Raw genomic sequence first — 26,703 nt, 5'->3', positions numbered from 1 at the left:
CAGAATGTTTGTAATATTACAAAAATAAATGTGAACGGAAAGACTGAAAATCTCTTACCTTGCTCTACAAGGAACACCAGCTGAAGCTGCTCCAGGTAACTAGATGCAAACAGCTTGCCCAGTAATTGATATTTGTGACTGGCTTTGCCAGTGGGGGTTAGCAGTGCTGCTAAAGCAAAATTTTGTCTGACTAGTTGAATGCTCTCTACTGCAGGATATTTTACAATAGACATTTTCTTTATTTAAAAAAACAAGTATTTACATGCTCCGGCTCAATGTAAAACAGGTAAACGTGGAAGGCTTCTGAAGTTCCTTTGCCCCCATGGCTGCGTCACTCAAGCTGTAGTTTGTGGCAGTCCCTTTTTCAACAGGGATGTAAGATAGCTGCCCAGTTCTTCATCCTATACAGAGACATCAGAAATAGGTTAAGGTGGCAAGGCCCCCCTCCACTCTCTCATCAAAAGAGCAGCCTCTAATGTGCTGCCCTAAATAAGCCAGACCCAAAAAACCCTAAAATTAGTACGGTTTCAGAATTGTTTGGCCTGAACCCATTTCTGATAGTTTGGAAGAATAAACTCCCATTTGTCAGAAACAAAGGGGGGCAGAGGCAACTCAGACAACAGCTCTCTCTTTTCTTAAGAGCAAAGAACAGACTATTGATTTTTGCTTTGCTCTCAGGAAAATGTTTCCCTTCTAAAGAAAATCCTTTTGAAACCTACAAAATCTAGGCACTAGAGAACTCTATCCATGAGCTTTAAACACAAGTGACTCCACTGGGGCGAGGTTTTTGCTAGTCAGCAAGGTTGAGCTGTGACTAGCATACATATAAACAGGCTCAACCCCCCTCTGCTACCAGTACTCCACCCATTGCATCATCTTGCTGAGGGCCTTCCTTATTTTTGGCTATTTCTAGTATCCTGGCCATTGATTTTAGGGTGGTTGATTTTGTCTCCAGTGCCCACAGCAGGAGCAGACTCAGGAGCCTGGTGCTACTGGAAAGGTAGTTTTATTAGGGGGAAAAGCTTAAGGAGGTGACTCCAGAGAGTTAGTGCATGGCAAGCTGGGGTGTAAATCTATAGCGCTAACAGGCACTGTAGAGGGGCCCTGTACTAAAACATTGTTTCCACATGCTCTAAGGATGCATCTACACTGCAGCTGCGAGGTGAGAGTCCCAGCCCAGACAGATGATCATGCTAAGCTAGCATGAGCTAGTGCACTAAAAATAGCTGTTGCAGCATAGGTGGCAGCTTGGGCATGGTTACACCTCCCATGTGCTGCTCAGACCAGACTCTTCAAACAAACTCAAAGCTGGAGTAGCTCTTTTCCATACCCTCACTGCAATAACCCACTTCCTCTGGAAACGGATTCTTACAACTGCAACCCCCACCACAGACCCACATTAGAATAGAGCTAACCAGAGTCACTTTGCGTGTCTTCAAGGTGACATTTATTCTTACCTGGTATGTCCAGGACACTAGCAAAACTTTGGTTCCTTGGTCCTCTGACTGTGCTGTGGCTTGGATCAGAATGGACTCCACCATGATCGATCCATCAGGTAGATGCTGAACAGAATAATCTTTCAGGACTCTAGGAAGATGGAAGGTACATTATGCAGTCCTGCTCTGTACTGAAGTGAGCGTCTGACTACACAGACCTAGCTCCTACAAACAGTGCATCAGTACAGAGTATGCCTGCACCTCACGGACTCCTCAAAAATGATATTACTACTCCTAGGCCAGAGTGTAAGCCAATACCCACCAGCCAAGGAGGGCAGAACAGGACTTATTCAAAGTCTGCTTATGTCTTTTCACATTAATCATTGGAAAGTCACAGTCCCACAGGGCTTGATTTCTGGCCTGTCTGAAAAGGACAGGCCAGATCCTGAAGTAAAATTCTGGTTCCTATTTGTCTGTGTAAACCAATCCTCAGAGGCTGGGCAAGTGGAATTATCTACCCCATTTTAGTCACTAGAATTGCTACAAATAGTTTCCTTGTCACCTATTAACATTAACAGCTGCTCTCAGGGTGGCCCAGCTGTGTAAACAGCCTGTGGCACGCTTACCCCTTAAGGTGATTATAGACTCGAAGCACCATCTCGTGCTCCTTGCGAGGATCCTGAATGTGGACACGGCACGTAAAACGCAGCTGATGCTCCCCAAGACCCAGTTCCTTCAGTGCCTGCTCCGGAGAGACCAAGCGGAAGCTCTGCCAAGGGAAGGGAGAAATCCATTAATCGCAGGCTGCTGTTCACACTGCTCCAGAGTCCTTTTTTCATTATTGGTAGCTCTCGACAGAGCTAAAGGACAAACACATAGATTTCCTTGGGGCATGGATCCTGCCTTTTTAAATGGCCTAGCAATTAGTTAGGTGTTAGATGTATGTGTACACAGATTTATTTATATAAACAATCTGTTATACAGTCCCCAAACCTGCCTTCAAGCACAGCTGCTCTATGGATAAAAGTTGGCACTACCCACCTGTATGACAAGAGTGAGTTAAACTATAACCACAAGGCTATGCATAAGATCTCTTGACCTGGCCCAGAAGGTAAACACATCCAGTGCGGCAGCAGGAGTCAAGGGCATGACAAAAAGCAGTGGCTCGGTTAACTATGTCTCCAGTGTCCTGTTCCAGTACCACGCCTCTGGGTTGGTCTGATCTCTACCAACGTTCGCACCTTAGAGGCTGGGAATTCTCATACACCTAGATTTCCCTCACAGCCCCACAACACGTTAGAGTGGTCACTGCTTCCAAGAAGCTAGGACTGTGCACAACACCTTTACTGTTAGCTGACACTAACACAGAGGGCACAAGACTTGTACTGGTGACGTGCAAGTCTCTGAGTGTAACCCCCCTTATAAATTAAATTTACAAAAAAGTGTTTTTAACACCAATATAAATGCTGGAGATGAAGCAGAGTTTGGGGTGGAGGCTGGCAGCTCACAGATCCTCCCCCCCCCCCATGTAATTACCTCGTGACCCCATGAAGGGTCCCAACCCCATTTGAGAATTCCTGTACTAGAGAGTCATCTTTTCACTTACGTTATCCTTCATGATTAATGTGCCATGCATAAGCTTCGGCTTCTTGGAATCTGGTACAAGCCCTAGAGTGGGACCAAACAGAAGAGAAGGGCAAAGTCATTAATGGTGCTTATCTAACACCTTTCATACCAACAGAGTCACACACTTTGGGATCTAACAGACTGCACGGCTATGGTGAGAAGAGGGTCTGAACTGCTAGCCCCTCAACTGAAATGCAGTAGGTCTAGTCTATGGTGTTATAACCTGGGCAGAGACCCTTTACAAACAGTGTACTTAAACCCGTTAGCAACGCCACAGGGATGGGGCAAATCACACTCAGCAACACTGACATTCTCTTCTCGATCTTGCAGCACATGTCACTTCCTTGCTTTAGACAGAAGGTTGTTTTGCTTTGTTTTTGGGAGGGGGTGTTAAAATCAGGTTATCTTGTAATTCCAATGGGGGCAGAACTGGCCCACTGAAGTATGCATTTTTATCCATTAATTCTCTGCAGGGTGCATTAGTGATGAACAGCACAGCAGCCCCATTCTGTATCTCTTGGACTTTCCTGCATGGGGCTTTTAAAAAACAGTGAATACACTCTGAATGGGGATAAACTGGCAGGTGAAATCCAAGTCATTATATGGGAGATCACAAATGTGCCCACAACCTCCCCGTCTCACACATCCATGCACAATCTTACATGCAGCAGTAAAAACAGAAGATGTACTAGAATTGCAGCGTCTGAAAGGGGAGAGTCATTGTTAACTGGTTATATTACCTATGGCACTCTCTCTCTTCAACAATCCAAGGGAAATGTCCACTGGTATATTGGGGCTGGTGAACAATGTAGTGGTTTCTCCATTTGCCGGCATGTAACAGTTCACATCTGTATTAAAAGCAAACAATACTGGAGAAACATCCATATAGAGCTTCTAGTCCCAAAGGACTTTTTATACAGGAACTATCATTGCACTCATGGCTAGAGTGGAACATGGCAGGTGTTTAACAGCAACTCTTTACAACAATTTGGGACAGGAACTAAGAACATTATAGTCAATTGAAACTTGAAGGGGTAATTCAAACAGCCAGTATAGTTGTTCTAAAGGGAATCTTGCCAGGAGACCAGAGTTAACACCCCTAATCGTGGTAAATTCCATGGGACTGTTAGTCACAAGGAGCCACAGCTTCCCCCCAGCCACGGAAGACAGCGCAGATTCCCACAAAGAGAACATCACTACTTATTGAATCACCAGCAACACTTCCTGCAGCTGCATGTGTCTCTTCCTTTGGAGAACTCCCACCCAACCTGAGGCTGGGAGAATATGATAGCTGAAAGGATCACAGGCTGCGGCAGAACTTACATCCATGGTAAGAACACGTTAATGCAAAAGTCACCTGAAACTACTGGGAAAATGCACCCAATGAATAAGCATCTAGAGCATGATACACAATGGTCTCTTTGCTGATCATTCTCCACCTAGCCTTAAAGTCAGCTGCTTTCAAAAAAGGGTTTTAATTTTCCTCTACTCTTGTTCACTGTAACTTAAGTCTGTAGCATAGAATTATAAACATGAAAGAACTTTTCCCCACCAGTCTCTGCTGATTTTAGGAGCCCAAGAGGCACAGCTTACAGAAATAAATCCCTGTTATACATGCACACATGCAATAACTCTCCATTTCTTCGACTGCACTGCATCTGATTGGTCTCCAAAGATCATTAAACCTGCAGCAGGCGCTCACTGCAAACCATGCCATCTGGAGAGTCATCCTACCCATTTCCTTCCAGCACAGGGATTTTCAGTACTTGAGCCAATCAAAACACGTTGTTTAACTAGATTTCATGTCCTGGCCAAAGTACATGAACTATAAAAATAATTAATCTTTCCCCCTTCCACTACTAATCCTCCCCACCACCCTCCAGACCCCAACACCTTACATACAAAATTCCTGTTCAATTTTCTGCTTCAGGAACTCCATCTTCTTTGCTTCCCCGTGAACCAGAAGAACATTGCGTGGCTCAGCCTGGCGAATCAGCTGCATTATTCCCTTGGCATCAGCATGGGCACTAAAGGACATGTATTCTACCTGCATCTTCACCTCCAGCTGCAGGGAGCAAGGGGAAAAGCAAACACAGATCATCCCCCACCACTACTTGCTCTGCTTGTTCACAACTTACAAGCCACACAGTAACTAAACCAGAGTTTAAGCATCCACGCCCAACTAGAGAGTGAGCAAGATACCTACATCAGAAAGTGGGACAATTGAGACAACCAGATCCTTAACTTCAGGGGCAGTTGACAGAAGTCAGCATCGTACAAGGAAAGCAGTTATTACCTTGCAGGATCAGACTTTGTAATTCTGGATACACTACCTGTCTCAGCTTTGCCCCAGGAAAATCACCTTGTAAGGATTTTAATTACCAGCTGCAATGTCCCTTTCAGCAGGAATCTATGTGACAGTTACCTCACTGGGTACAGGTAATTTATGTACTTTTCCATATAGAAGTAAACACTCATTAAAGTCTCTGGGCCCATCTACAATGATTTCAGCGAGGTAAGAGACCTATGGGGCAATTGTTCAGCCACAGCCCATGTAGTCAAACTCCCACTAACTGTAGTTGTGGGACCACACATGGAAGGATGGCAGTAAAATGCAATCGCTGTCAGCACAACCAAAGGAACTAATTCAGTCACTTTGGCTAAAATGGTACATCAACACAGGGAGAGATTTTCACCGACAAAGGGCGGAGCAATGTGCAAGTCCCCCTGAAAGCCATCAGTGCCTTTCAAAATTAACTTACTATTTGTCTTCCTTCCATTTCTAGCTTCCGCTGCCCACTCAGGATCTTATGGCCCACAGTTCCTTGCACACAGTAACCTGGCATAATGACCTGGAAGGAATCCAGACAAATACGTAGCATTTGCACACTGAACGGAACTAGAGTAAATTGTTCTCTTGGGACAGAACTAGCTGCACATCCACGTATATAATCCTGATGGCAAGTTTCCACGGTTCCCAACATGTATACCACAGCTCTTTGTTTAGAAGCTACTGAATCTATTCTGTTCAATTGTGCCCCTCAGCATCTTGCATGATAAAGACCTGAGTCTGGCACAAGCATTAAGATTAAATTAAAAGGGCGGCTTCTGTTAAAATCCACATGCTACTAAATAATGGTTATTGCTAGTCATGGGTAAACAGACAGATAAGCACAGCTGAAAGTACATTTCCATAACATAAAATGTTGCACCATGTTTCCTTTGAGTCTACTGCCTACAATGTAACATTTTAATAGTCACAAACACTCGAGCTAGAAGAACTGTACCTGTGTCAATTCCTCAGGGAATCCCTCACCCCCTGACTCCAAAGGCCTGGCTATCATTCAGTTTCATGGGATTCCTTCAGAATTAAGGCTTCTTTAAAAAGACCTTCAAAATATTCAGTAAAAAAACATTTAAAAATGGTTCCACAGTCTCAAACCTGAGGAATGTCACTGTATGGGTTTCAAAGGTCATGGCCAGCCTTTGTGCACAAAATCTCTCAATGGGATATTGATGTCAAGGCCACCAGAGTGGGCTGGGCTTTCAGAGCGTGACTCAGTGAGAAACGCTCAGAGTCCCACAGCTATTTACCAGCAACGATTTTCATAGCCCAGCGTTCCCTTCGTAAAAGTTGACCCGCATGGATACTTGGTAAAGTGGCCCCACTGAAATAAATGGACCAGTGCATCCCCACTCATGGATCACAGGCAGCACGTAAGGCGTTAATACTCAACTTTTTCCCCCTAATTGAAGCACAATGTGGTATCTAACACAGGTCAACTGAAGTCTGGAATGTAGACCTGCCATCAGAACTGAATGCGTCATGTTCATCCACAATAATTAAACCTTGATTTTGTCATCAAGCTGCATCTGTCCCCCAAAGACACAAAGGGTGAATCCTTGTCCAACAGAGAGAAATCCTGGCCCCACTGAAGCCAATGGCTAAACTTCCACTAATCTCAGAGCCCAGCATTGGACCAAATGCAATGTGCCAGTCATAAAAAGCATTTTTTAATCATGCTTTAAATTAAAGTCAGTCAGTCAGCGGTTTTTGCTAACTAATGACTCATTTACATTACAGCTGATAAAGGAAAGAGACATGCCAAAGACTCTCCTGCCAATATAGGCAGAGTTTATGTCTAAAATGACTGGACTGCAGCCCCACACATTAATATGAGGCATCATTCAAGCTCACAGAATTTCTTACCATGTTCTTTTCATTCCCTGCCCATTTCCTGAAGATCTGGAGGGACTGTCCAGCATGAAGCATACCTGGGGTTGCAAATACAACCTAGGTTTCAAAAGAAGAGTGTTAGGAGCTGATGCACAGAGATTCATTTTCCCTGATAATCAGAAAACAGGTATCCCAGATTATGGAGAGAGCACATAAGAACAGAACCAGGAAAGTTCCATCCATGAATCTATATAGTACCAATTAATATACAATACAGTTTACACTCCTTACAGCTGTGGGGTTGGGGGACAGGGGAAGAAAGGGGAGGCAGAAGTAATTTTTTCAACCTGTGCCTTATTTTCATATAAGATCTCCATAATTTTCCATAAAACAGAATACTTCAAAATTCACATTTCTTTATAAACCCTTCAAGAGTTTTTATTAGCCTGCAGTACCATGATGGTTTCTGAGTGATCTACTGGGAGGTATCTATAATATTTATCTGTTGAAATCAATAGAAAAAAAAATTATTTTTATTTTTTAAAAAGGGTCATTTTCATGAGTTTAATTTAAAGGAATTGGTTCTAAGAACTATAGATTGGATCAATGCAGAGGAATGCATTTAACATTCGCCATTTTTAGATTAATTTTCTAATACTTTTAAATTTAATGCACTGGAAGGTAGTTCTTGTAATATGTTTATTCCTTTATTATGTGTAAGACAAAAGCTTCATTATTGCTGCATATGATTGGATTTATTAGTGCAAAAATGTATATTCAACAGGGATTTGGGCTTAGAGTCCCAGGTCTGCCACAGGCTTCCTATGTGACGTTAGGCAAATTACTTAAATCTCTTTGGGCCTCAGTTTCCCATCTGTAAAATGAGGATAACAGTAATTCATTATCTCAGAGAGGTGTTGTGAAAAGTACATGGACAATTGCAAGGAGCTCAGATATTATGTAAATTGTGCAAAATAATTGTCCTTAACCCAGGCAAAACACAGCACTAAAACAGCTCCTATCCATGCTCATCAATCCTATCACATTCTTAACCTCCACCTACCATTGGCCCAGGGTTATCGGCAAAGGCCCTGTCAAACGCCTTGATGTGTTTGAATTCGAACATGTTTCTCTGGACAAAAGTTTTCCGGATCTTCTGATTAGTCCATGTGATGAAGAGCTTGTAGTAGTGATTGGCCTTCTCAGTCAGTCCCATGGAGAAATAAATTGGGGCCTTCAAGTTCATTCTTTCCCTTTGGGGAGAGAGAAGAGTCAGTCAGCCAGTTGTGGTTGCTTAAGTGGGATCCTGGCAAAAACCCTCTCAGGCGCTCCCCTTTGTGTGCTCCAGAATCAGCCTAGGGACTTAAGCTTTCTATGCCTACACCCACCTGGGGAAATAAGAAGTCAATATCACTGCTATGTCCCATTAATGGTTAGATAATCCAGTTCTCATTGTCAGCTGGTCCAGACTTATCTAATCAATTATGAATGTTAAACATGATGCTCCAGGGTAGAATTAAGAGTAAGGCAGCTTTAGATGATCATGTACATGTTCCAACCCAGACACAGCCTCTCCTTTCTGATCCTTACCACGACAATGTTCATGAAAAAGACTCAATATTTTATTCAGCCATCCAAAAGAAGTGACTTATCCTGAGCATGGAGAGTTTTGCAAGCCCAGAGGGATGGTATGAAATAAATGGAACATTTAGATTGAGTGTCTGGAGGCAGGGTGAGGCATGACTCAAAAGAGCAAGATATTTTAGAGTACTGTCCAAGTCGTGGAGGAACAAAAGCACTAGAAAATATACTACAGGGAGCAATCCTACACTAGCCAGCATGGGCAGATACAGGCTAGAGACAGAGAGATGAATATAAGACTGTCCATGACAAACAGACAGCACAGAATCCTGGAAAAAATTAGCACTAAGGGCAGGGGGGAGGGGACTAAATACGTGTTTTAAATGGAAAAACTGAGGCTGTTCTTACCAGAAAGTTTCCAGTAAGATGCAGAGTTCCTGGGCACGTCCCAGAGCAAAAACCGGGATAAGAACCTGCAATTAATATGCAGAGTTAGACTGTACTACTGCCAACCACCATGCAAAGACTACGTGCCCCAATGGATGCACATGTGCTCACAATGGATGCGCCATTTTGCAGATGAACTCCATGTGTCCTCCTTTCCAACTCTCTGCACGGAGGGCCGATATTTCCCTATTCATCATTTATTCTTAAGGAGAGGAGACATTGCACATTTACTGAAACAACAGCCTAGGCTCCCTGGATTCTTGCTATATATCAGGGAACATGCTTTATGGAGACTTTGGGAATCACATTATTCTGTTTAGCACTGCAAGGAAGTTTCCAATAAAATACTGTAAATAAAAACAAAGCCAAATTTCTGGCATTGTCTATGGAAAATTATATTGTGCCAAGCACTTTTCATCTCGACTGCCTAGGCCGCACTGGAGCAGTTATGTCCTACCAGTTACTTTTTTAGCCCTCCAGGGGAGAAGCAGCATGAGAGTCAAACACAGAACGTACACATAGCTGCCCCCTTGGAGAGTTTTCACACACATCGTTTCACGTCTCTAATATTTTCTTCTGTCAAACTGTTCACTGACACTTGCTGCCAACTGGCAGGACTGTACATTACACTGATCGGTTTTCCAGATTCAGTGACATCTTCATAGAAATCATCAGCTAGTTCTAAGAGGAGAGTCTAGGTGGGAGATCCATCTGTATGTCACCTCTGTTCTCAGAGGACTCACTCTTCCCTTCCATAAGCAGTTCCAGATTTCTCCCTCACTGGGAACAGAACAATCAATGAAGTATCTGACCAAAGTCACTAGGGATGAACTAATGTACCTTTTAACCAAGACAACACCATTAAAACTGTAAACATGCGATTGCCACACAGACTGCACCTCTCATGTTATCAGTAATTAATTTAATCCAAACCTCAGGCACTAAGGGCCACATCCTCATGCACATCAGCATAGTTCCATTATTTGAGAATCCTGTGACTTAACCGTGGGGATCTGGCTCTAAATTATTTGTTTTAATACAGCTCTCACATCCACCTTTAAGTAGGACTGCTTTAAGGCACGTTTTACTGGGAAAATTGTCTCACTGGCTACAGAAAGTTGTCTTATTAACAGAGCGAGGCAATGGCCAAAATTCTGAATGAGCAAAAACAAACAAGTGCCTAAGGAAGACCCATAAAATCACGAAAGCCAGCGACAGTTAAAAGTTCCATTAAGATGTTCTTGACATTATAAGCACCCGCTATGTGCCACGTGCTTTGGTGGTCATGTAGATAAGACCAATTGTTTATTTCAAATTGAACTATCAGAAAAAGCTGAACAAATAAAAGGGGGAAGCTACATGCAGTACATTCAAGCATTTTTAAAATGTTTCAGAAGGGGATGTAGGTACCTCTTTGTACGTTAATACTTTCCATATATTTGGGGTTTTACAGCAAAAATCTGCTAAGGGTCTAATTGTGGGGCACGGAATACTGAGATGAGAGCACTAGAAATTATTTCTTCTTAATGGTTAAGAGTAAAGATTTGACAGATAAGTCACCTAAATTTAGAAACTGAGACTAAGACTAGTTTAGAGCACAAAATGCATATGCCTGTGTCTCAGGCACTACTTTTTCTGTAACTATGAAGTGCAGAGAGTTAAGATTGTAACCCTGGCATTTCCTTTCCACCAGAAAAACAGAAGCACACACTTAATACCATGCCCCTTCTAGCACAGTTTAGCAATAAAACCAACCACCAACTTTGCTTGGTGGAGCAACCGAGCGGTCATCAGGCTGTGTAAGATGTCAGCTCAAATATTAGCAATAATACAGCCCTACTGACCCACCAGATGCCCCTGCTTTCTACAGACTGGAAAATGCCCCATATCATACCTTCCCTCCTCTCTCTACACTTTCATGGACCTTCTTCAGGAAGTCCCTCTCTCTGCAGCGTTTGGAGTCTCTGATAGTTGTGGCATAGGTGGATTCGCTGATTAATAAATCCGGACGACACTTATCAATCCAGGCAGCTCTAAAACAAAACAGAGAGAGACCATCTAATAGATAATATATAGCATTTTTATATAGGGATAATGAGGTTCCTTATTCATCTTTTATAGATGGGGAAACTGAGGCCTAGAAATCACAGAATCATAGGACTGGAAGGGACCTTGAGGGGTCATCTAGTTCAGTCCTGCACTCATGGCAGGACTAAGTATTATCTAGACCATCCCTGACAGGTATTTGTCTAACCTGCTCTTAAAAATCTCCAACGATGGAGATTCCACAACTTCACTAAGCAATTTATTCCAGTGCTTAACTACCCTGACAGTTAGGAAGTTTTTCCTAATGTTCAATCTAAACCTCCCTTGCTGCAATTTAAATCCATTGCTTCTTGTCCTATCCTCTGAGGTTAAGAAAAAACATTTTTCTTCCTCCTCCTTGTAACAACCTTTTACATACTTGAAAACTGTTATGCGCCCTCTCAGTTTTCTCCTTTCCAGACTAAACAAACCCAATTTTCTCAATCTTCCCTCATAGGTCATGCTTTCTAGACCTTTAAACATTTTTGTTGCCCTTCTCTGGACTCTCTCCAATTTGTCCACGTTTCCTGAAAGGTGGCACCCAGAACTGGACACAATACTCCAGTTGAGGCCTACTCAGCGTGGAGTAGAGCGGAAGAATTACTTCTCGTGTCTTGCTTACAACACTCCTGCTAATACATCCCAGAATGATGTTTGCCTTTTTTGCAGCAGTGTTACATTGTTGACTCATTTGGCTTGTGGTCCACTATGACCCCCAAATCCCTTTTTGCAGAACTCCTTCCTAGCCAGTCATTTCCCATTTTGTATGTGTGTAACTGATGGTTCCTTCCTAAATGGAGCACTTCGCATTTGTCCTTATTCAATTTCATCCTGTTTACTTCAGACCATTTCTCCAGATCACTGTGCAGTGACTTGTTCAAGGTCACAAAGGAAGTCAGTAGCAGAGCCAAGAATCCAAACTTCATTGGACCATACTGTAACTGTCTCTTGCTAAATGAATCCAGTCCACAATATGGAGACTAACACTACAGATTTTTGAGACACAAGTTGTCATTTACTTGCTGAAGACTAATTTAAGAGGCTATATTTTAATAAAGGTCACAAAAATTTAAAATCTTTCATACACATTAAAATCCTTCTCCTTTAGCACCGATACAACATTTATTATTTCAGGTAATAAAACACAACATACCTCACTGCAAATGTATAGCTTTTCCCAACAGAGAAGGCACTAAGTGACTGAGTCTCTTATCCAAGAACAAAGAATCAACACTAATAAACTCCTGTACATTAACAGGAGTTGCAGGTTAAGATCTCCCATGTATGGATCGCACACATTAAAATTCACAGTCTCTCTGCTTCCTACTTACCCTAAGTGTCTGTCTGGTGTCATGTTATAATCACCCTAATGGAAGAAAAGAAAACCCATTTACTACCTGAAAGATAACTGGACACATACCATACAAAGGAGATGTATAGGTCTATAAATATTTATCTGTATACTTACAGTATATACCACAGACTCAGAACCAACTTTAATCTGGAACATGGCTGCTCCCAGCACATGGCCGGCATAGTATGCCTTGATTTCCAGCTCATCATCTACCTACATAGACAAAACCAGATAGCCAATTTTAGACATCGCTCTCAGTGGTTAAAGAGAATTCATGAATTGGGAATTATGAGCACTGCTGGCAGCTGATTTTATTACTGTTTCTTCACTGCTAATTTTCTGATCCCTTCCCAAATACAATTGTCCTCTTCCCACCTCATGTGTTTGAGAGGCAGCATCCTCTATACCAAAAGTCACACTCCCGCTAGAGGAAACCACAAGGCAGAACCAACTTCCAGTGCAGTACTACCCTGAACAAAGAAGGGATTTGATTACCCCCAAAGTGCCTCAGAAAACAGACTGCAAGACAAATGCACTAGCTCCTGAGATGCTTCCATAGCAGCGGCTAAAAGGACTCTGGGTAATCTCTGTCTCACCTTCTTCCTATTTTGTATTGTGTCTCTACCTCCCTGCGTTCTCATTTCTGCCCCTCCACCCTGGTCTCTTGCTTGTTTTTCTTTTTATATGCACTTTGTTTATTCCCCCACCTATTTTTGGTCTTTGCTAGGTGACGAACAAGAACCCTCTACCTCCTTTATACATGGAAGGGCTGCAGAGGAAATTGACTAGGATTAGTCCTTTTCCTTCTGTATCAAGCTCCTTAGAGCACATAGCTGGCTGCAAAGGGAAACTGACAAGAAGCACAATATTTTCTTACAAGTTTAAAGTGAAAGTGCTTCTTAGCTGGGGCAGGAGTAGGAGGAGAGGGATTAAGATTCCTGGGCTCCTTTCCCTGTTCTGCCACTGACTCACAGTCTAATTTTGGGCACACCACTTAACCTTTTTTGTAGCTCAGGCACGACAGAAGTGCAGCAATGGACCCTGTTCCCTCCTCTTCAACAGTCTGACTGATTTATTCTGAGTTCCCTGCCCTGGGGCGAGTCATTTTACCTGAACTGTCTGGTGAAGGTGGACAGCTACCACTTTTTTCATACAATCTTTAATCATTTGGGAAGTGAAGAAGTTGGTCTCCCCTTTCTTATCCACAGTAATTTTCCTGTAATCCTCCAGCAGGATGGGGCAGATGGCCTTGGTGGGGTGCGTCATGTATATGGGTCCATCATAGCCAACCATTTCGCTGAAATATGGTAAAGCTCCACAGTGGTCCAAATGAAAGTGGCTGTGAAGGAACATCCAGAATGAAAGATACGACCCACAGGCACTTAGCTAGATGTTTATAGCTGTCACCTAACACACAGATCTTGTGAATGCATATTAGTTCATGTAAAACACAGAGATCCTTGCATGAAGCAGAAGTGCAATCTAATCTTTGCAGTAAAGAACTGCAAGCCATTAAGGGTGACTAGTTTATTAATGTAGGAGGGGAAAGTGGAAGAATTATTTTCCAGTGCTTTCCTCTTCTGTATCTGAATTGTAAGACAGCAGGAAGTTTTCTTACCTGATAATTACACAGTCTAGAAAGTCAGTCAATCTTCCATTCTGGGTAATGTATGAAAAATCAGGAAAGCGTCTCTAAAAGACACAAAATCAGGTTATCAAATATTAAACAAAGCTCGTTACTGAATTCAAAACATTACATTAAACAAATGTCAGCCGCCCATGTAGCATTAGGAATGCACTGTGATCTTATTACAGGGCAGAACTCCAGCAGGACAACAGGGAATGCTGGTGTCACTAATAAGGTGGATCGCTACAGGCTAAACCCCATAAAAGAGATGAATGCAGAGAGTGCCAAGAAGAAGGAGCAGAAAACTGCCAATGGGAGAGTTTATTTTGACATTGCAAATAAGTAATTAAGTTATCGTCAAAGAAGAAAGATCCATTTTAACTCTTCACAGAGTTCTGCTAAAGCTGGTAGTTTGCTCTGTACTGTGTTTTATGAGTTTTGTTATCTGCACACAAGAATTAAGCTTACTCCTCTCTCTATTAGAAGCCATCAACGTTCAGGTATTGTGAGCCAAAACAACAGAGTCAGGGGGAAATCCACCACATTGCATCACACTCTATCCAGCAAAGCGTACATGCTGCAGGTGTTGGTTTGGGTCCCATCATCGATCAACTGGCTGGTAACAAAGCTCATCTCAGTACCAAACTAATGATGGGTTTTACATTTTAAGCACACAGGAAGCCTCCTGCCACATAAAGCAGGGGTTCTCAAATGGAGGGTCGGGATCCCTCAGGGGGCTGCGAGGTTATTACACGGGGGAGTCGCAAGTTGTCAGCCTCCACCGCAAACCCCGCTTTGCCTCCAGCATTTATAATGGTGTTAAATATATCAAGAAGTGTTTTTAATGTGGGGGGAGTTGCACTCAGAGGCTTGGTATGTAAAAGAAGTCACCAGCACAAAAGTTTGAGAACCCCTGATAAAGTGCAATGACGCTGAAATGCAGCATTCATTGCCCTGCTGAGTGCAGCCCACATAACACCTTGGGGCTGGTAGGTGGAACTACAGAACGCACACATATATGGGGAAGAGGGGAGTCCCTACACAGGAACTCAGAATTTGCTAGAGGGGATATTGGTCCATCAAACGTGGTACTATAACTCCAGCAGCGGTTAATACCTAAGGTTTGAGAGGAAAGTGAGCCCTCACCTAAGAGTGCACCAAAACATCGTTCTGGATTCTTCAAACAATTTCTAAATGAAGCTTGGTACAGCTGGCCAAGTAGCTTATGTAGCTAAGGCACCCATAGAACCAGAAGCAATACTGGAAAAGGCCGGGCAGATAAATCTTAAAGAATCTGCACACAGCATTCGGTCTTTCTGCCATACTTACATCATCGTTATAGCCCATGTGCATCCCACAGTCTAGCATGACATTTTTCCCTGCAATAGACACAAGGATGCAGCTCCGGCCCACATCCTGGCCAGCCCCTGGAGCAAGAGAGAAACAAAGGTAGCTGCATCACACATCTATATAATAACCTCTTAAAACTTTATAAGGATATAAACATTTGAAGCTCTGGGAAAAAACTGGCTAGATAAACTTCAATACCCCTATTAAGTAGGCAAGTATCATCCTCATTTTAGAAAGGAAGAAACTCGGGCTCAGACAAGGGAAATGACTTGCCCAATGGCACACAGGAAATCATTGGCAGCGCTGGATTAGAAATCTAAACCCTCTCCTATAGTCACTCCTCTATGTCACAGTGTCTCATCTTTTGGTAAAAATGCAGCTCTCCATTTAGCACCTGGCTTGTCAGTTTCAGACCAAAAGACATACCTTAGCAAAAAGCATTTCTGCTGATATATTTAAGGAGATACCATCAAACAGTTTTTCACTAAAACTGCTATCATCTTTCAGGAACATCCTCTGTATGCAGACTACACACAGAAACATAGCTATACAAAGTAACAGCAGCTATTTTTGAATTTGTGTACTCCACAGAACAATGTCCCCCACTAGTCCTATAGCAGTGTTAAATAAGCTAACATTCTGCACACGTTGTGCTAATACATACACTGAAACAAAAACACGCAAGAAACAAGAGGCTCACAGCATAATCCAGCTTCAGTAAAAACATTTTTGGGGTGGGCAGAAAGCAGCATTTGCCGAATTCAAAAGGACAAGAGGAAATAATAATATTATGCACTTATCTATGTGGCAGCTTATAAATATTAATTAATTAATTAATCCTTTCAACATCCGAAAGCAAGGTTAGCAACATCTCTTTCCGTCTTCACGTTTGCAAAGCAAGAATAAGATCACGTATAGAGAGGAGTCAAATCTGAATGCTGCATGCTAGTTACATAAATGTAATATAATAACGTGTAAGTGCAAGACCATAACAAGCTATTCTATGCTAAAACATGGAAAGAGGCATGAACCTTTTGCTATGTGTATTGTAGTTATTTCTAACTAATTTTAGTTCTTTCAGGGCTATGTCACAGCATCCAAACCTTTTCTACCTATTTCAGTTCCATCTTGTGGTTTGAACTTACCCAAAGGAGTGACTTTTATTTCAGGCATTTTAAGCCGAGAAGAACTTTCTGAACCTTAGCCGTATAGCAGGCTATTTCAGAGATACCATAACTGGGTACTGAAAACAAGAGAAGATCCAGCCTTTCTTCAAACCACTGATCTGTTTATTTACTAATATCACAGAGAAGAGTTCAGCTGGGGCCCCATGGCTTCCTAGAGGGAGACAAGAATACAGACAAGGAAAAGGTCAGATAACTCAGCACATTATTAGTGTCATCTAAAAATGCATGCCTGTTCTCAATATTGTCACAGCTTAGGTTCTGCAAAAACAAACTGGCTTCCTTGACCCTAACATTATTATAGTACTTTATAGTCACTCAGTCCAGGCCTGACTGGGCCATGGACTCGGGATTCTACCCAGGTGAGAGGGGATGCACATTGGCATGGCTGTATGTGGGAAGCCTTACTGCTGCTGATCCTGCCGTACAGAGGCGTCCTCGCAGCGCAGGATCAACGGCCGCCACTCCACCGTCGACATTGCTTCCGCCTCTCACCGAGCTGGAGTTCAGCAGTCGAGGGGAGAGCAATCGGGGATCGATTTATCGCATCTACACTACATGCGATAACTTGATCCCTGATAGATCGATCGCTACCCGCCGATCTGACAGGTAGTGTAGACGTACCCAGACAAACTCCCTATTACAGCCTTGATTTTGCAGTGAGAGTTGGTTTTAAAAAATTAGGACTGTCATCCTCTGCATCCCTTTCCCAATGCAAATTGCTATTAGATCAAAGATGAGAATGAATTTAGTTCAATTAACTTCTAAGCTTGGAAATAACAAAACACCTTAAATTATCTGAATGCAATTAGCACATTCTTTAGCTCTGCTTCTCAGATTCCAGAGCAGTCCATATTTTATAAATCATTACGGGAAGTTGTAAGGTTGCATTATCACCCCGCCGATGGGAAAATTTTCATCAAAACAAAAAAGTGTTATTTAAGTCAAAATCAAAATATTTACAAAAAGTTGTCATTTTTGACATTTTAAAAAAACAAAGTGTTTTAATAAAGTCAAAATATCCAGAAACAACATAAAAACATCCCTTTTTCTCCAGAATATAAAGTTTTGATTGTTTTTGTTTCAAAAGAACTTTTAGGAACAAAATTTTATTTATATAAAAACCATTTTAAGTTTCAAAAGGCTGGGATCTGAAAAAGGGATCAAAACAAAATGTCCCAGTTAACCCGCAGCACGACGCCCCCGGCCCTCCCCAACTCTCTTCCCCCCCCCCCCCCCGCACGGCGCCTCCGGCCCCTCCCCAACTCTCTTCCCCCCCTCCCCGCACGGCGCCTCCGGCCCCTCCCCAACTCTCCCCGCCCCCCCGCACGGCGCCTCCGGCCCCCCCCAACTCTCTTCCCCCCCCCCCGCACGGCGCCCCCGGCCCCTCCCCAGCTCTCTTCCCCCCCCCGCACGGCGCCTCCGGCCCCCACAACTCTCTTCCACCCCCCCCCCCCGGCGCCCCCTACTCAACACTGGAACGGCCCCGCCCAGCACGGGGCCCGCTCACTCCCCGCCCGCGGCTCCCAAACAGACTCACGTTGCTACCGCTTCTGGCAAGCCCGCTCCCCAGGGGCATCTGCGCATGCGCGGCAGCAATAACTAAGCCCCGTCCGCTGGTTTGGGGGGGCGGTCACTCCTCTATCACATGACCCGGGCATAGCCTCTCACCACGTCCCCAGCGAGCGCCAGCCAATGGGCAGCGGCTATCACCCTCCCCACCCACCACCCATATCGCTCCTTGCGATTGGCCAGGGAAAACGTGGTACCCGCAGAGAAAGACGATGAGTGGCTGGAGCAGGAGCCTCGGGCGCCGATTGGCTAAGGACGGAGAAACCGGGGCAGCAGTCAGGAAAGCGGAAGTAACTGGCTGAGGGGAGCCGGGGAGTCTCAACATGGCGGCGGGGGCGGAGACGTTCTCCCTGAGGGAAGTGCTGGTGGCGTTCGCAGCCTGCGTCAGCGAGCAGCGGGAAGTCCGCGTGGACCCGTACCTGGCGGGCTGGAAAGGCCTGGTCCGGTAAGCGGGGGGGCTCCTGGGCTGTGACTGGCCTCGCCCGGGCCGGGCGTCAGCGGGTTCCCACCCCGGTTTCTAAGGACAGCGGGGGAGATACCGGCTTGGCCGGTGTCCGCCCTCTCTGAATTCGCTGCCCCGCCCATAGCAACCGTCTATGGTCACGTGGCAGAAGGCCACGCCCTTCCCGGAAGTACTGGAGGAGACATGTGAGCAGCCTCCCTGGCCTGTCTATCCTCCTAGTCAGCGGGCCTGTTGTGCGGGTGGAGGCAGAGCAAAGCTTTCGAGCGCTTCAGGAGTGGAGGAGGCACCCAGTGTCACAGCTAGGGACCAGCTACAGCAGATCGTTAAGCATAAGGCTCTAACAGGCTGCAGGAGACCACTGAAAAAGAAGGGGGAAATTAACACCATTGCAGGCATAGGACAAAGGTGGGGTGATATAGTTAAGAAAATGTTATAGTGCACCGTAAAACCCGTGTCAGGTAACTGCCCTAGGGAGCATCGTCCCCTTCTTTGGAACATTGTGAGGATAACTCTGCCCTCACGCTCCTTCCAACTGGAAGAGTTCAGTGAGGCTCAGAAGCTTGTCTCGCTCACCAACAGATGTTGGTCTGATCAAAGCTATTAACGTACCTTGTGTCTCTAATGTCACCCTACTACACACTTTACATGAGTTTAATGCAAACCACCTGCCTCAGCCTCTGCTCTAAGCTATAGGTGAAGCATACTGAGGCATGACAGAATTCAATTTTGATTTTTGAATTATAATAAATATGTTTCAGACTAATAAATTTTATCAATTTAAATTGTTGCAGTTGCACAAAATTATGGGAGTGGGGGGGGGTTAGACAGTTCAGTGACAATAGCTGTTAGTTTTGACCTATGATATTGGCAATTTAAGTAAATCGTCTTACATCAAACTCAGTTCTCAAGCAGCATTTTTTACTTTGCCTATACGTAAACTTTGACTGTTGATGAAAATATTTTTTCATCAGTTTGTGTGAAATCAATGTTTATTAATGTCTACTGATAAAAATCTAATCCTTCCAAGCCTAACACTGAAACACTGCCTCGTGATCATCCCTGAAAAAGGTAGGTGACTAGTACTAGGCACAAAGTGGCTGTTGTTATATTACATTCTAGATAGTTAACTACTTTTACTTTATATTACCTGACACTTGACTCCACTATTATCTTGCTTGTAAGCCTGTTCCCGTTATTTACTACATTACCTGTAATACAAATAAAAATGCGTACCACCTTATTCTTACATATATTCCATCTTAGTTTTAAGTTCAATCTATGTTCACCAGTTGTGGTCTGTCCAATAATTTCTGATATAAAATTAAGATTGATCTAAATCTTAACTACTTAAGTATCAGAGGGATAGCCGTGTAAGTCTGGATCTGTAAAAAGCCACAGAGTCCTGTGGCACCTTATAGACTTACAGACGTATTGGAGCATGAGCTTTTGTGGGTGAATACCCACTTCATCAGACGCATCTGATGAAGTGGGTATTCATCCACAAAAGTTTATGCTCCAATATGTCTGTTAGTCTATAAGGTGCCAGAGGAATCTGTTGCTTAACCACTTCAGTAAGGTCACCATTTCAGCATCATTTCTCAAGCTCCCTTACTCTGTCACAGAACACAACTGATTTTTGTTTTGAATGTAGGTTTCTGAACTGCCTGGGCACAATTTTCTCCTTCATTTCTAAAGATGCAGTGACCAAAATAGAGATCATAGAGAATTACCGTAATAGTGACCAGCGAGAAAAGTACTTGACTGTTCAATCCATGGTGGAGTATGAGCTGGCTAATGGCCTGGTTGATCTCCAAAAGCGATCCGAGCACCCTGACTCAGGCTGCAGAACCTTCTTGCGCCTCCACCGAGCCCTTCACTGGCTGCAGATGTTCTTGGAAGGACTGAGGACTGGCGAGGACAACTCCAAAACCTCCGTGATCTGTTCAGAGACATACAATGCTTCCTTGGCTAACTATCATCCCTGGATTATTCGCAAGGCTGCTGGGGTGGCTTTTTGTGCCTTACCCACTCGAAATACATTCCTTGAAACCATGAATGTGGGCACAGCTGAAGAGGCTGTGGCTATGCTGGGGGAAGCTTTGCCCTATATCTGTGAAGTCTATAAAATCACAGAGGAGCTCTATGCCCAACATAAACTGCTTGACCTCCCCTAGTGTAGGGGATGTTTGATTAGAATATCTCAATATTGTGATTGCTGGAGGAGTTCACTGTATTGTGGGGGTGGGGGCGGCACTCATGTCAATAAGTGGTTATTTGCACTAGAGACTGGATTCTCTCCCTCTCCCCCATGTCTCTAGTAGAGCCCATAAATAACCTGATTGGTACTCTTGGCCTTTTAAAAGAGAGCTGATTTAATTCTTGGCTCCCCTTTTATTAGAAGAAATTTGGAGTAAACATTCCAAAGCCCATATTAGCTTGTTTAAACTTAAAGGATTTATCACTTTTCTCTGTACTGAATTTCTTTTTCAAAACTTTATCAGGTCTTTATTCTTTGTAAAAGCCAAACAAAGCACCCAGCCACGAGTAATAACTTAATCTTTGTAGCTCCAATGCCTTTAAACAAAAGTAATGAGGACTCTCCCTTTGTCCTACTCGTGATGATGCTAAAATACAGCTCAGGGTTGGAACCTCTTGCTGTGATATTGTAAGGCCTGTGTACAGATGCCACTCATTGCCATTCAGCCACTTGTTCTCTGTTTGGGTTAGTAAGGCAATGTATGTTACAGGGCCTTGGTATTTTGATGCACTGCAAAGCAGGGCCCTTGGAAATTATGATGCTTTCTCTCAACAGAGTGAGCAATTGATTGCAGACCACCTTCACGGCAGCTGGTCATCACTTGCAATGGATAATACTTCCTGCCCTTTCTTCTCCCACTCATCCTCACAAAACCTAAATGGTGTGGAGGTGTGGTATAAGGATACATTCCCTCCACACACCCCGTCCCCCCATTTTTGTGTGAGGCTGTTGAAATGGGAAGGCCCTTCCTTATTTTCTCCCTCTCTCCCTCCCCCCCTCCCCGTTTTATTGCTTGGCACCATGCCTTTTGGGGTGGGGAATAATCTTTAGTGCAGACTGCACAGTACTGAATCGCAGACTAATTCAGAGCTTTATGGATGTTGAGACTACAGTTACAGAAATTATCCCTGGAGTAGACTCTAGGAAATAAAGGGAATGCTAAAAGCCTAGAGAAATGAAGTCCTGCTGGCTGGGTTGGGTAATTATGATTTTATGTGTAGGACAAATCAGTGTTTGCTGAAGCTTAATGCCTTCCAGTCCAAATCAGTCGTAAGCTTTAAAAGGAGAGTAAATCTTCATGCATGTGGTAAGTGTAAAATTGTTTTAGCAAGAATTCCTATATATGTTGTCTATATAATAGGTGTATACATAGGAAGAGGTATGCAAGCTGGTTATAAAATAATGAATTGTACTTTAGCAGATATTTTCAAAATTTATCTTTCACAACACTGCATGGATATTTCAGAAAGAACACTAATACCATGGCTGTGAAACTATTTCAAGACAATGTTCATGCCTCTCACACTGTGCCCCTGTACATTTTATTAACACTAATAAAGTGATCTAGATAATCAAAGACATTTAAATGGCCAGTAAGGCCACAATGCTGGAACTGAGTATTACCTCAAGGGTTTGACCTAGCTAGCCACACTATTCTCCCTTAAATTATGCTAACAACTTGCCTTCAAAGAGTGGTGGTGTACAGAAACGCCTGCCTTTCTCAGGTCTTTGAAGGCATAGGATCTTGGGTCTCGTACATTCAGGATGGTTGCTTAATTAGCCATTTGGCTAGTGATCAGAAATGAGACCCAATAAATTTAAACAACAGATTCTAAACACATCTGCAGCATGCATCTCTGTAGATCCTGCAGATCAGAATCTGTTCATAGAGTATTTCTTAGCTTGAGGATCAGGAAAGGAGGGTTCCCCCCCTCATCTGATCCAAGGATGGACGTTTGCCCACAGTGATTAAAAGATATTTATGCCTCTAGTATAGCTCTGTGAAATGTGCCATTTTCCTTCCATGTTAAGATATTAATTTAGAAAAGCCTCTTTTAAACTTACTGTAACTTTCAAAATGCTGTTTACACTCAATGCCATGGGGTAGATCCCCCACGTACGAAGACAATTCAGGTAGCTCAGTGTTCCGATGTAATAAATACTTGCTATTTTTTGTTTTGTTTTAGCTAAATGAGTTTGCTTTCTGGTCAGATGTTGATATTTCATCTAAAATGTGGTGTTGCATATTTTGTGTACGATTAAAATATTGTATGAAATTGAAGTACCTTGCACTACATATGATGTAAAAAAGCTGTATGTATCGTAAGTAACATTTGCATAATGCCTTTGTTCCAAGGGTTTAATATAAAAGGGAGAAACATCACGTGAAAACTGTTTTATCCTATTCTTATATGAGCAAAGCTGTAATACTTGATTCTGCAATTTCCAACAAGTGGTTTTTCTATAACAAGTCACTTACCAATGGAAAACCTGAGTTTGCTTTGTTTCTGCTAATCTGTTTGTCCTCTTCCCCCTTGCCCCTGGCCGCAAATGGGGGTTATATATAATGACTAGATTCCACAGGGCGGTACACACACTTAATAAACTCAGTCGACACCTTTCTAGCAGCACTCTGTGGCATCTTTAGCAAATTCTTATGCATATGCATTGTTTAGTGATGCTTCTTCAAATTCTGAGGTTCCTTGTCTCTCCCTGCTCTGGCCAGGTTCCTAAAATCCTTGCCTCTGTCTCTTACTGCTCATTAAGGCCAGGGTCCTACAAAAGGCTCAGGGGAAGGGGGGGATTTGCAAGCTGCTTTGCGCAGAAGGCCTCTGTGTGGTATAAGGCCCAGCTGTGCAGAACAGCTTGCAGGATTGGGGCCCAAGTTACATTTGGGGTTAGAGGTTCAGTTTTAAGCAGAAAGTATTGGACGTGTGGGCCTACAGCTGCAGGGACTGGATGTAGGTTTTGAGGAAGGGTCGCAATGAACCTATCTGTGCACCAGAGGGAACTCGTTCGAGTGACGAATTGAACAGGTACAATCTCTTTGCCTCTGTACATGTGTTAATCTTGCAGCGTTTGGCTCTAAATTTCCTTTTATCTTAGAGTGAATGTGTACTTAGTTTAGTCTTCTGAAACGACATACTTTAAAAGTGAATCACTTTCCTCTCTGCTCATTAATTGTATTTCCAGACCACGTGGGGGGCTGGTCATAACTAGGAATTCTATTGTGCTTGACTCTATAGAGACGGAACAAAAAGATGGTCCCTGCCCTGAAGAATTTATAATCTAAGTAAGCCCATAACATTAAAAGAAGAAAACATATTTCTGGAGCAATGACTTGACTTTGCAGTCACACAAGGATTTCAGATCATCTTCTGTTGGCCTGTTTCATCTGTTTATGTCCTTAGATATATTCCTACACTTGCATTCTGACCCTTTACTGAGGATTAGGGAATGATACATAGAAATCTTGCCAGAAGATTTGCAGTCATGTCAGCTAAACAGTACAACACAGCCCACTGAACTCAGGAAACTCACAACTGTGTCTACTCTCATAGGACAGCAAGCTAAACACTAAATTTAAATGCACAAGTATGGACTTATTGAAATACGTATTCTAAATCTCTAGGAGCAGAAACCAGTGCTTTTTTCCACTGGTGCTTTGAGACTAGGTGCATGATAGAATATCTATGCTTGCAGAGCCAGTAAGAAGTGCACCAGTGAGTTTAAGTGCTAAAACCAGAAATTCTCCAGTTTAGATCTTCTGTCCTCAGGATAAGCCTCAGTGCCTAAATGACTGGAATAGAGATCCCTGAAGAGTTGCACTAAGATTAACAAGGCAACCCCATATGCGAGAAATCACAATTTTGCCGAATGACTATTAAAAAATAGCAGCACAACTTACCTGTCCTGGAGTATAGACTAGCTCTCTGCTCTGGACAAGTTCCAATGATGATTCTGAAGGAGACTCAAATCTGTGCCATTGGATGACCTAAAGTTAAAAAGTTTAGGATCCCTGCTGTCTGACTGCTGCTCCTAACTTTCCTATCTGGGCCGCTGAGCACATAATTCCATAGCTCGTTTAAAAATAAGTTCCACGCCATCCTTTCATTGCAGGTCACCTTTAAGTAGTTAGAGCGTTTCTTTCCCAGTACAATTTGAAAACCAGCAGGAGATGCAACATGTGGAGCTTTAGCTAGCAAATGAGTCACTGTGCCTTTGGATGAAAAGGCTCAAATAAGAATCAGGAGTTTGGAGAATAAATTTAGTACCTGGAGACGAACTTGAAAGTTTATGGAGGAATAATAGGTCCCAAAGAGAATGAAGAGCTGAGGCTGGGAAAGTGCATCTGTAATGGGAGAGAAACACACACTGTGTCACCAGAGAAGATCACCGAGTTTAATGGCAGCATTTAATGTTTTACTCCACATTCTAGCAATAACTATTGTGTATTCCCCTGCCAGTATTTCACCACCCCCACCTCGAAGCCAGGCTGTACTGGCAAGGGGAATGCTAGCTGATTTATTCAGAGTGCCTAAGAATGTCTGCTCATGTTTTTGGTGTGTTCTCATCATATTGCTTGTTCCTCCTCTTTATGTCTAGAAGTGATGACAGGGACCCTCAACATTCTTATGGTGTCGCACCGGGTTGTGGGATGGACAAGGGGAAGACTCACTGCTTTAGATGGTTTCCTGGGACCAAACATAATGTAGACTGAAGAGGGTGACTGGGTGTATTTTTTATCAAGTCAGTGATCTTCTCTAAAACTGCTTTGAGAGTAAATACCCAGCCAAAACTGTCCCTGTGCTTCGGGCTGTTTGAAAAGAGGAGTCACATTTCTGTGGACCCAAGAAGGTGAGCTGAGCCTCTGAACTTCTGGATGTCTGTCTACAATGAACCTTTTGAGGTTTGGCCGTCAGTAGACTAGAATGGCTTAGGGGTTTGAGCAGGGGACAGGAAGCCAGGAGACCTAGGGTTTTATTCCTAGTTCTGCCACTGACTTACTGTCTGAACATGGGCAAGTCATTTCTCCAGAACCTCTGAAACAGAGCTTTACATCATCTAGATTGCAACACCTATGGCAACGTTCTTTATCGCCATCCCTTTTCTCCCCTTCGCCCCAAGGTGCACAAAGAGCTTAGGGTATCCAAAGAGACCGTTCAGTTATCTAAGGAGACTGATTCTGCAGCTTGCTATGGGCCCTTCATCCCCAGTGACTTTGCAGGGATACATCCTACACCAAAATCAGCACTGTCCCCATGGTGTTGGAAAGAAAGTTCTCTTAGCAGGAAAAACCACCTCTGTTAGAAAGCCGCCTGCTTCTGTTATCTCAAGCAGATGAATAAGCCAGAGACACCATTCATTCTGCAGTGAAATGTGAGCTAGCAGAAAGAAATTAAGTGCTTGAGGAGGCGTTATTGCATCCCCAAACACCTAAGATTTATAGCAAGAGTTTATCATTCACTGGGAATCGAAATTATTACTTCAAAGAACAATACAACTTCGGTGTAAAAACGAGGGAAAAGGGACTTATTGGCTACTCCCTTTTTTATTCCCCCCTTCTCTCCCGCAGTGAAACTGATGTATAATTCCTCTAACTACTTGGTAAGGAACATCAACTATAACAATTATTTGGCAGGTAGAGTACAGGGTTTATTTGGAGTTAAGGTCATTATACATTGGGAGCCTGTTTATTACGCATCAATCTCACAGCACCACCTCTGGGCCTGCAACCTGTGATAGCCGCATGGTGCTGGTCCA

The 26,703-nt window shown here is 43.3% G+C and overlaps 2 protein-coding genes across 5 annotated transcripts; one reads left to right on the top strand and one right to left on the bottom strand.

Moving 5' to 3' along the window:
• Nucleotides 1-216: 216 nt before the first annotated feature.
• INTS11 (integrator complex subunit 11) lies at nucleotides 217-18,474 on the bottom strand. Of its 2 annotated transcripts, none has more exons than XM_050931471.1 (18): nucleotides 18,408-18,474; nucleotides 16,829-17,021; nucleotides 15,663-15,760; nucleotides 14,325-14,398; nucleotides 13,817-14,045; nucleotides 12,821-12,919; nucleotides 12,684-12,718; nucleotides 11,162-11,300; nucleotides 9,229-9,293; nucleotides 8,303-8,492; nucleotides 7,273-7,356; nucleotides 5,825-5,914; nucleotides 4,965-5,127; nucleotides 3,803-3,910; nucleotides 3,043-3,104; nucleotides 2,063-2,205; nucleotides 1,458-1,587; nucleotides 217-401 (listed from the first exon to the last, which is right to left on the bottom strand). In XM_050931471.1, the coding sequence occupies exons 2-18, from the start codon at nucleotides 16,854-16,856 to the stop codon at nucleotides 336-338; spliced, it is 1,803 nt and encodes a 600-aa protein (XP_050787428.1). In that variant the 5' UTR covers nucleotides 16,857-17,021; nucleotides 18,408-18,474; the 3' UTR covers nucleotides 217-335. The 2 variants fall into 2 exon arrangements, with proteins under 2 accessions (XP_050787428.1, XP_050787429.1); XM_050931472.1 differs by lacking the exon at nucleotides 18,408-18,474 and adding an exon at nucleotides 18,342-18,399.
• Nucleotides 18,475-18,754: 280 nt separating this feature from the next.
• CPTP (ceramide-1-phosphate transfer protein) lies at nucleotides 18,755-23,323 on the top strand. Of its 3 annotated transcripts, none has more exons than XM_050931497.1 (2): nucleotides 18,755-18,884; nucleotides 20,554-23,323. In XM_050931497.1, exons 1-2 carry the CDS (start codon nucleotides 18,763-18,765, stop codon nucleotides 21,074-21,076), a joined length of 645 nt encoding a protein of 214 aa, XP_050787454.1. In that variant the 5' UTR covers nucleotides 18,755-18,762; the 3' UTR covers nucleotides 21,077-23,323. The 3 variants fall into 3 exon arrangements, 2 of the variants coding, with proteins under 2 accessions (XP_050787454.1, XP_050787453.1); XM_050931496.1 differs by lacking the exon at nucleotides 18,755-18,884 and adding an exon at nucleotides 19,016-19,307; XR_007770767.1 differs by lacking the exon at nucleotides 18,755-18,884 and adding an exon at nucleotides 19,214-19,970 and having other exon boundaries at nucleotides 20,554-20,645.
• The last annotated feature ends 3,380 nt before the right edge of the window (nucleotides 23,324-26,703 follow it).

Source organism: Gopherus flavomarginatus, chromosome 21 (genome assembly GCF_025201925.1).
Source record: "Gopherus flavomarginatus isolate rGopFla2 chromosome 21, rGopFla2.mat.asm, whole genome shotgun sequence".
Lineage (NCBI taxonomy): Eukaryota > Metazoa > Chordata > Testudines > Testudinidae > Gopherus > Gopherus flavomarginatus.
This window is presented reverse-complemented; position numbering and strand designations above follow the sequence as displayed.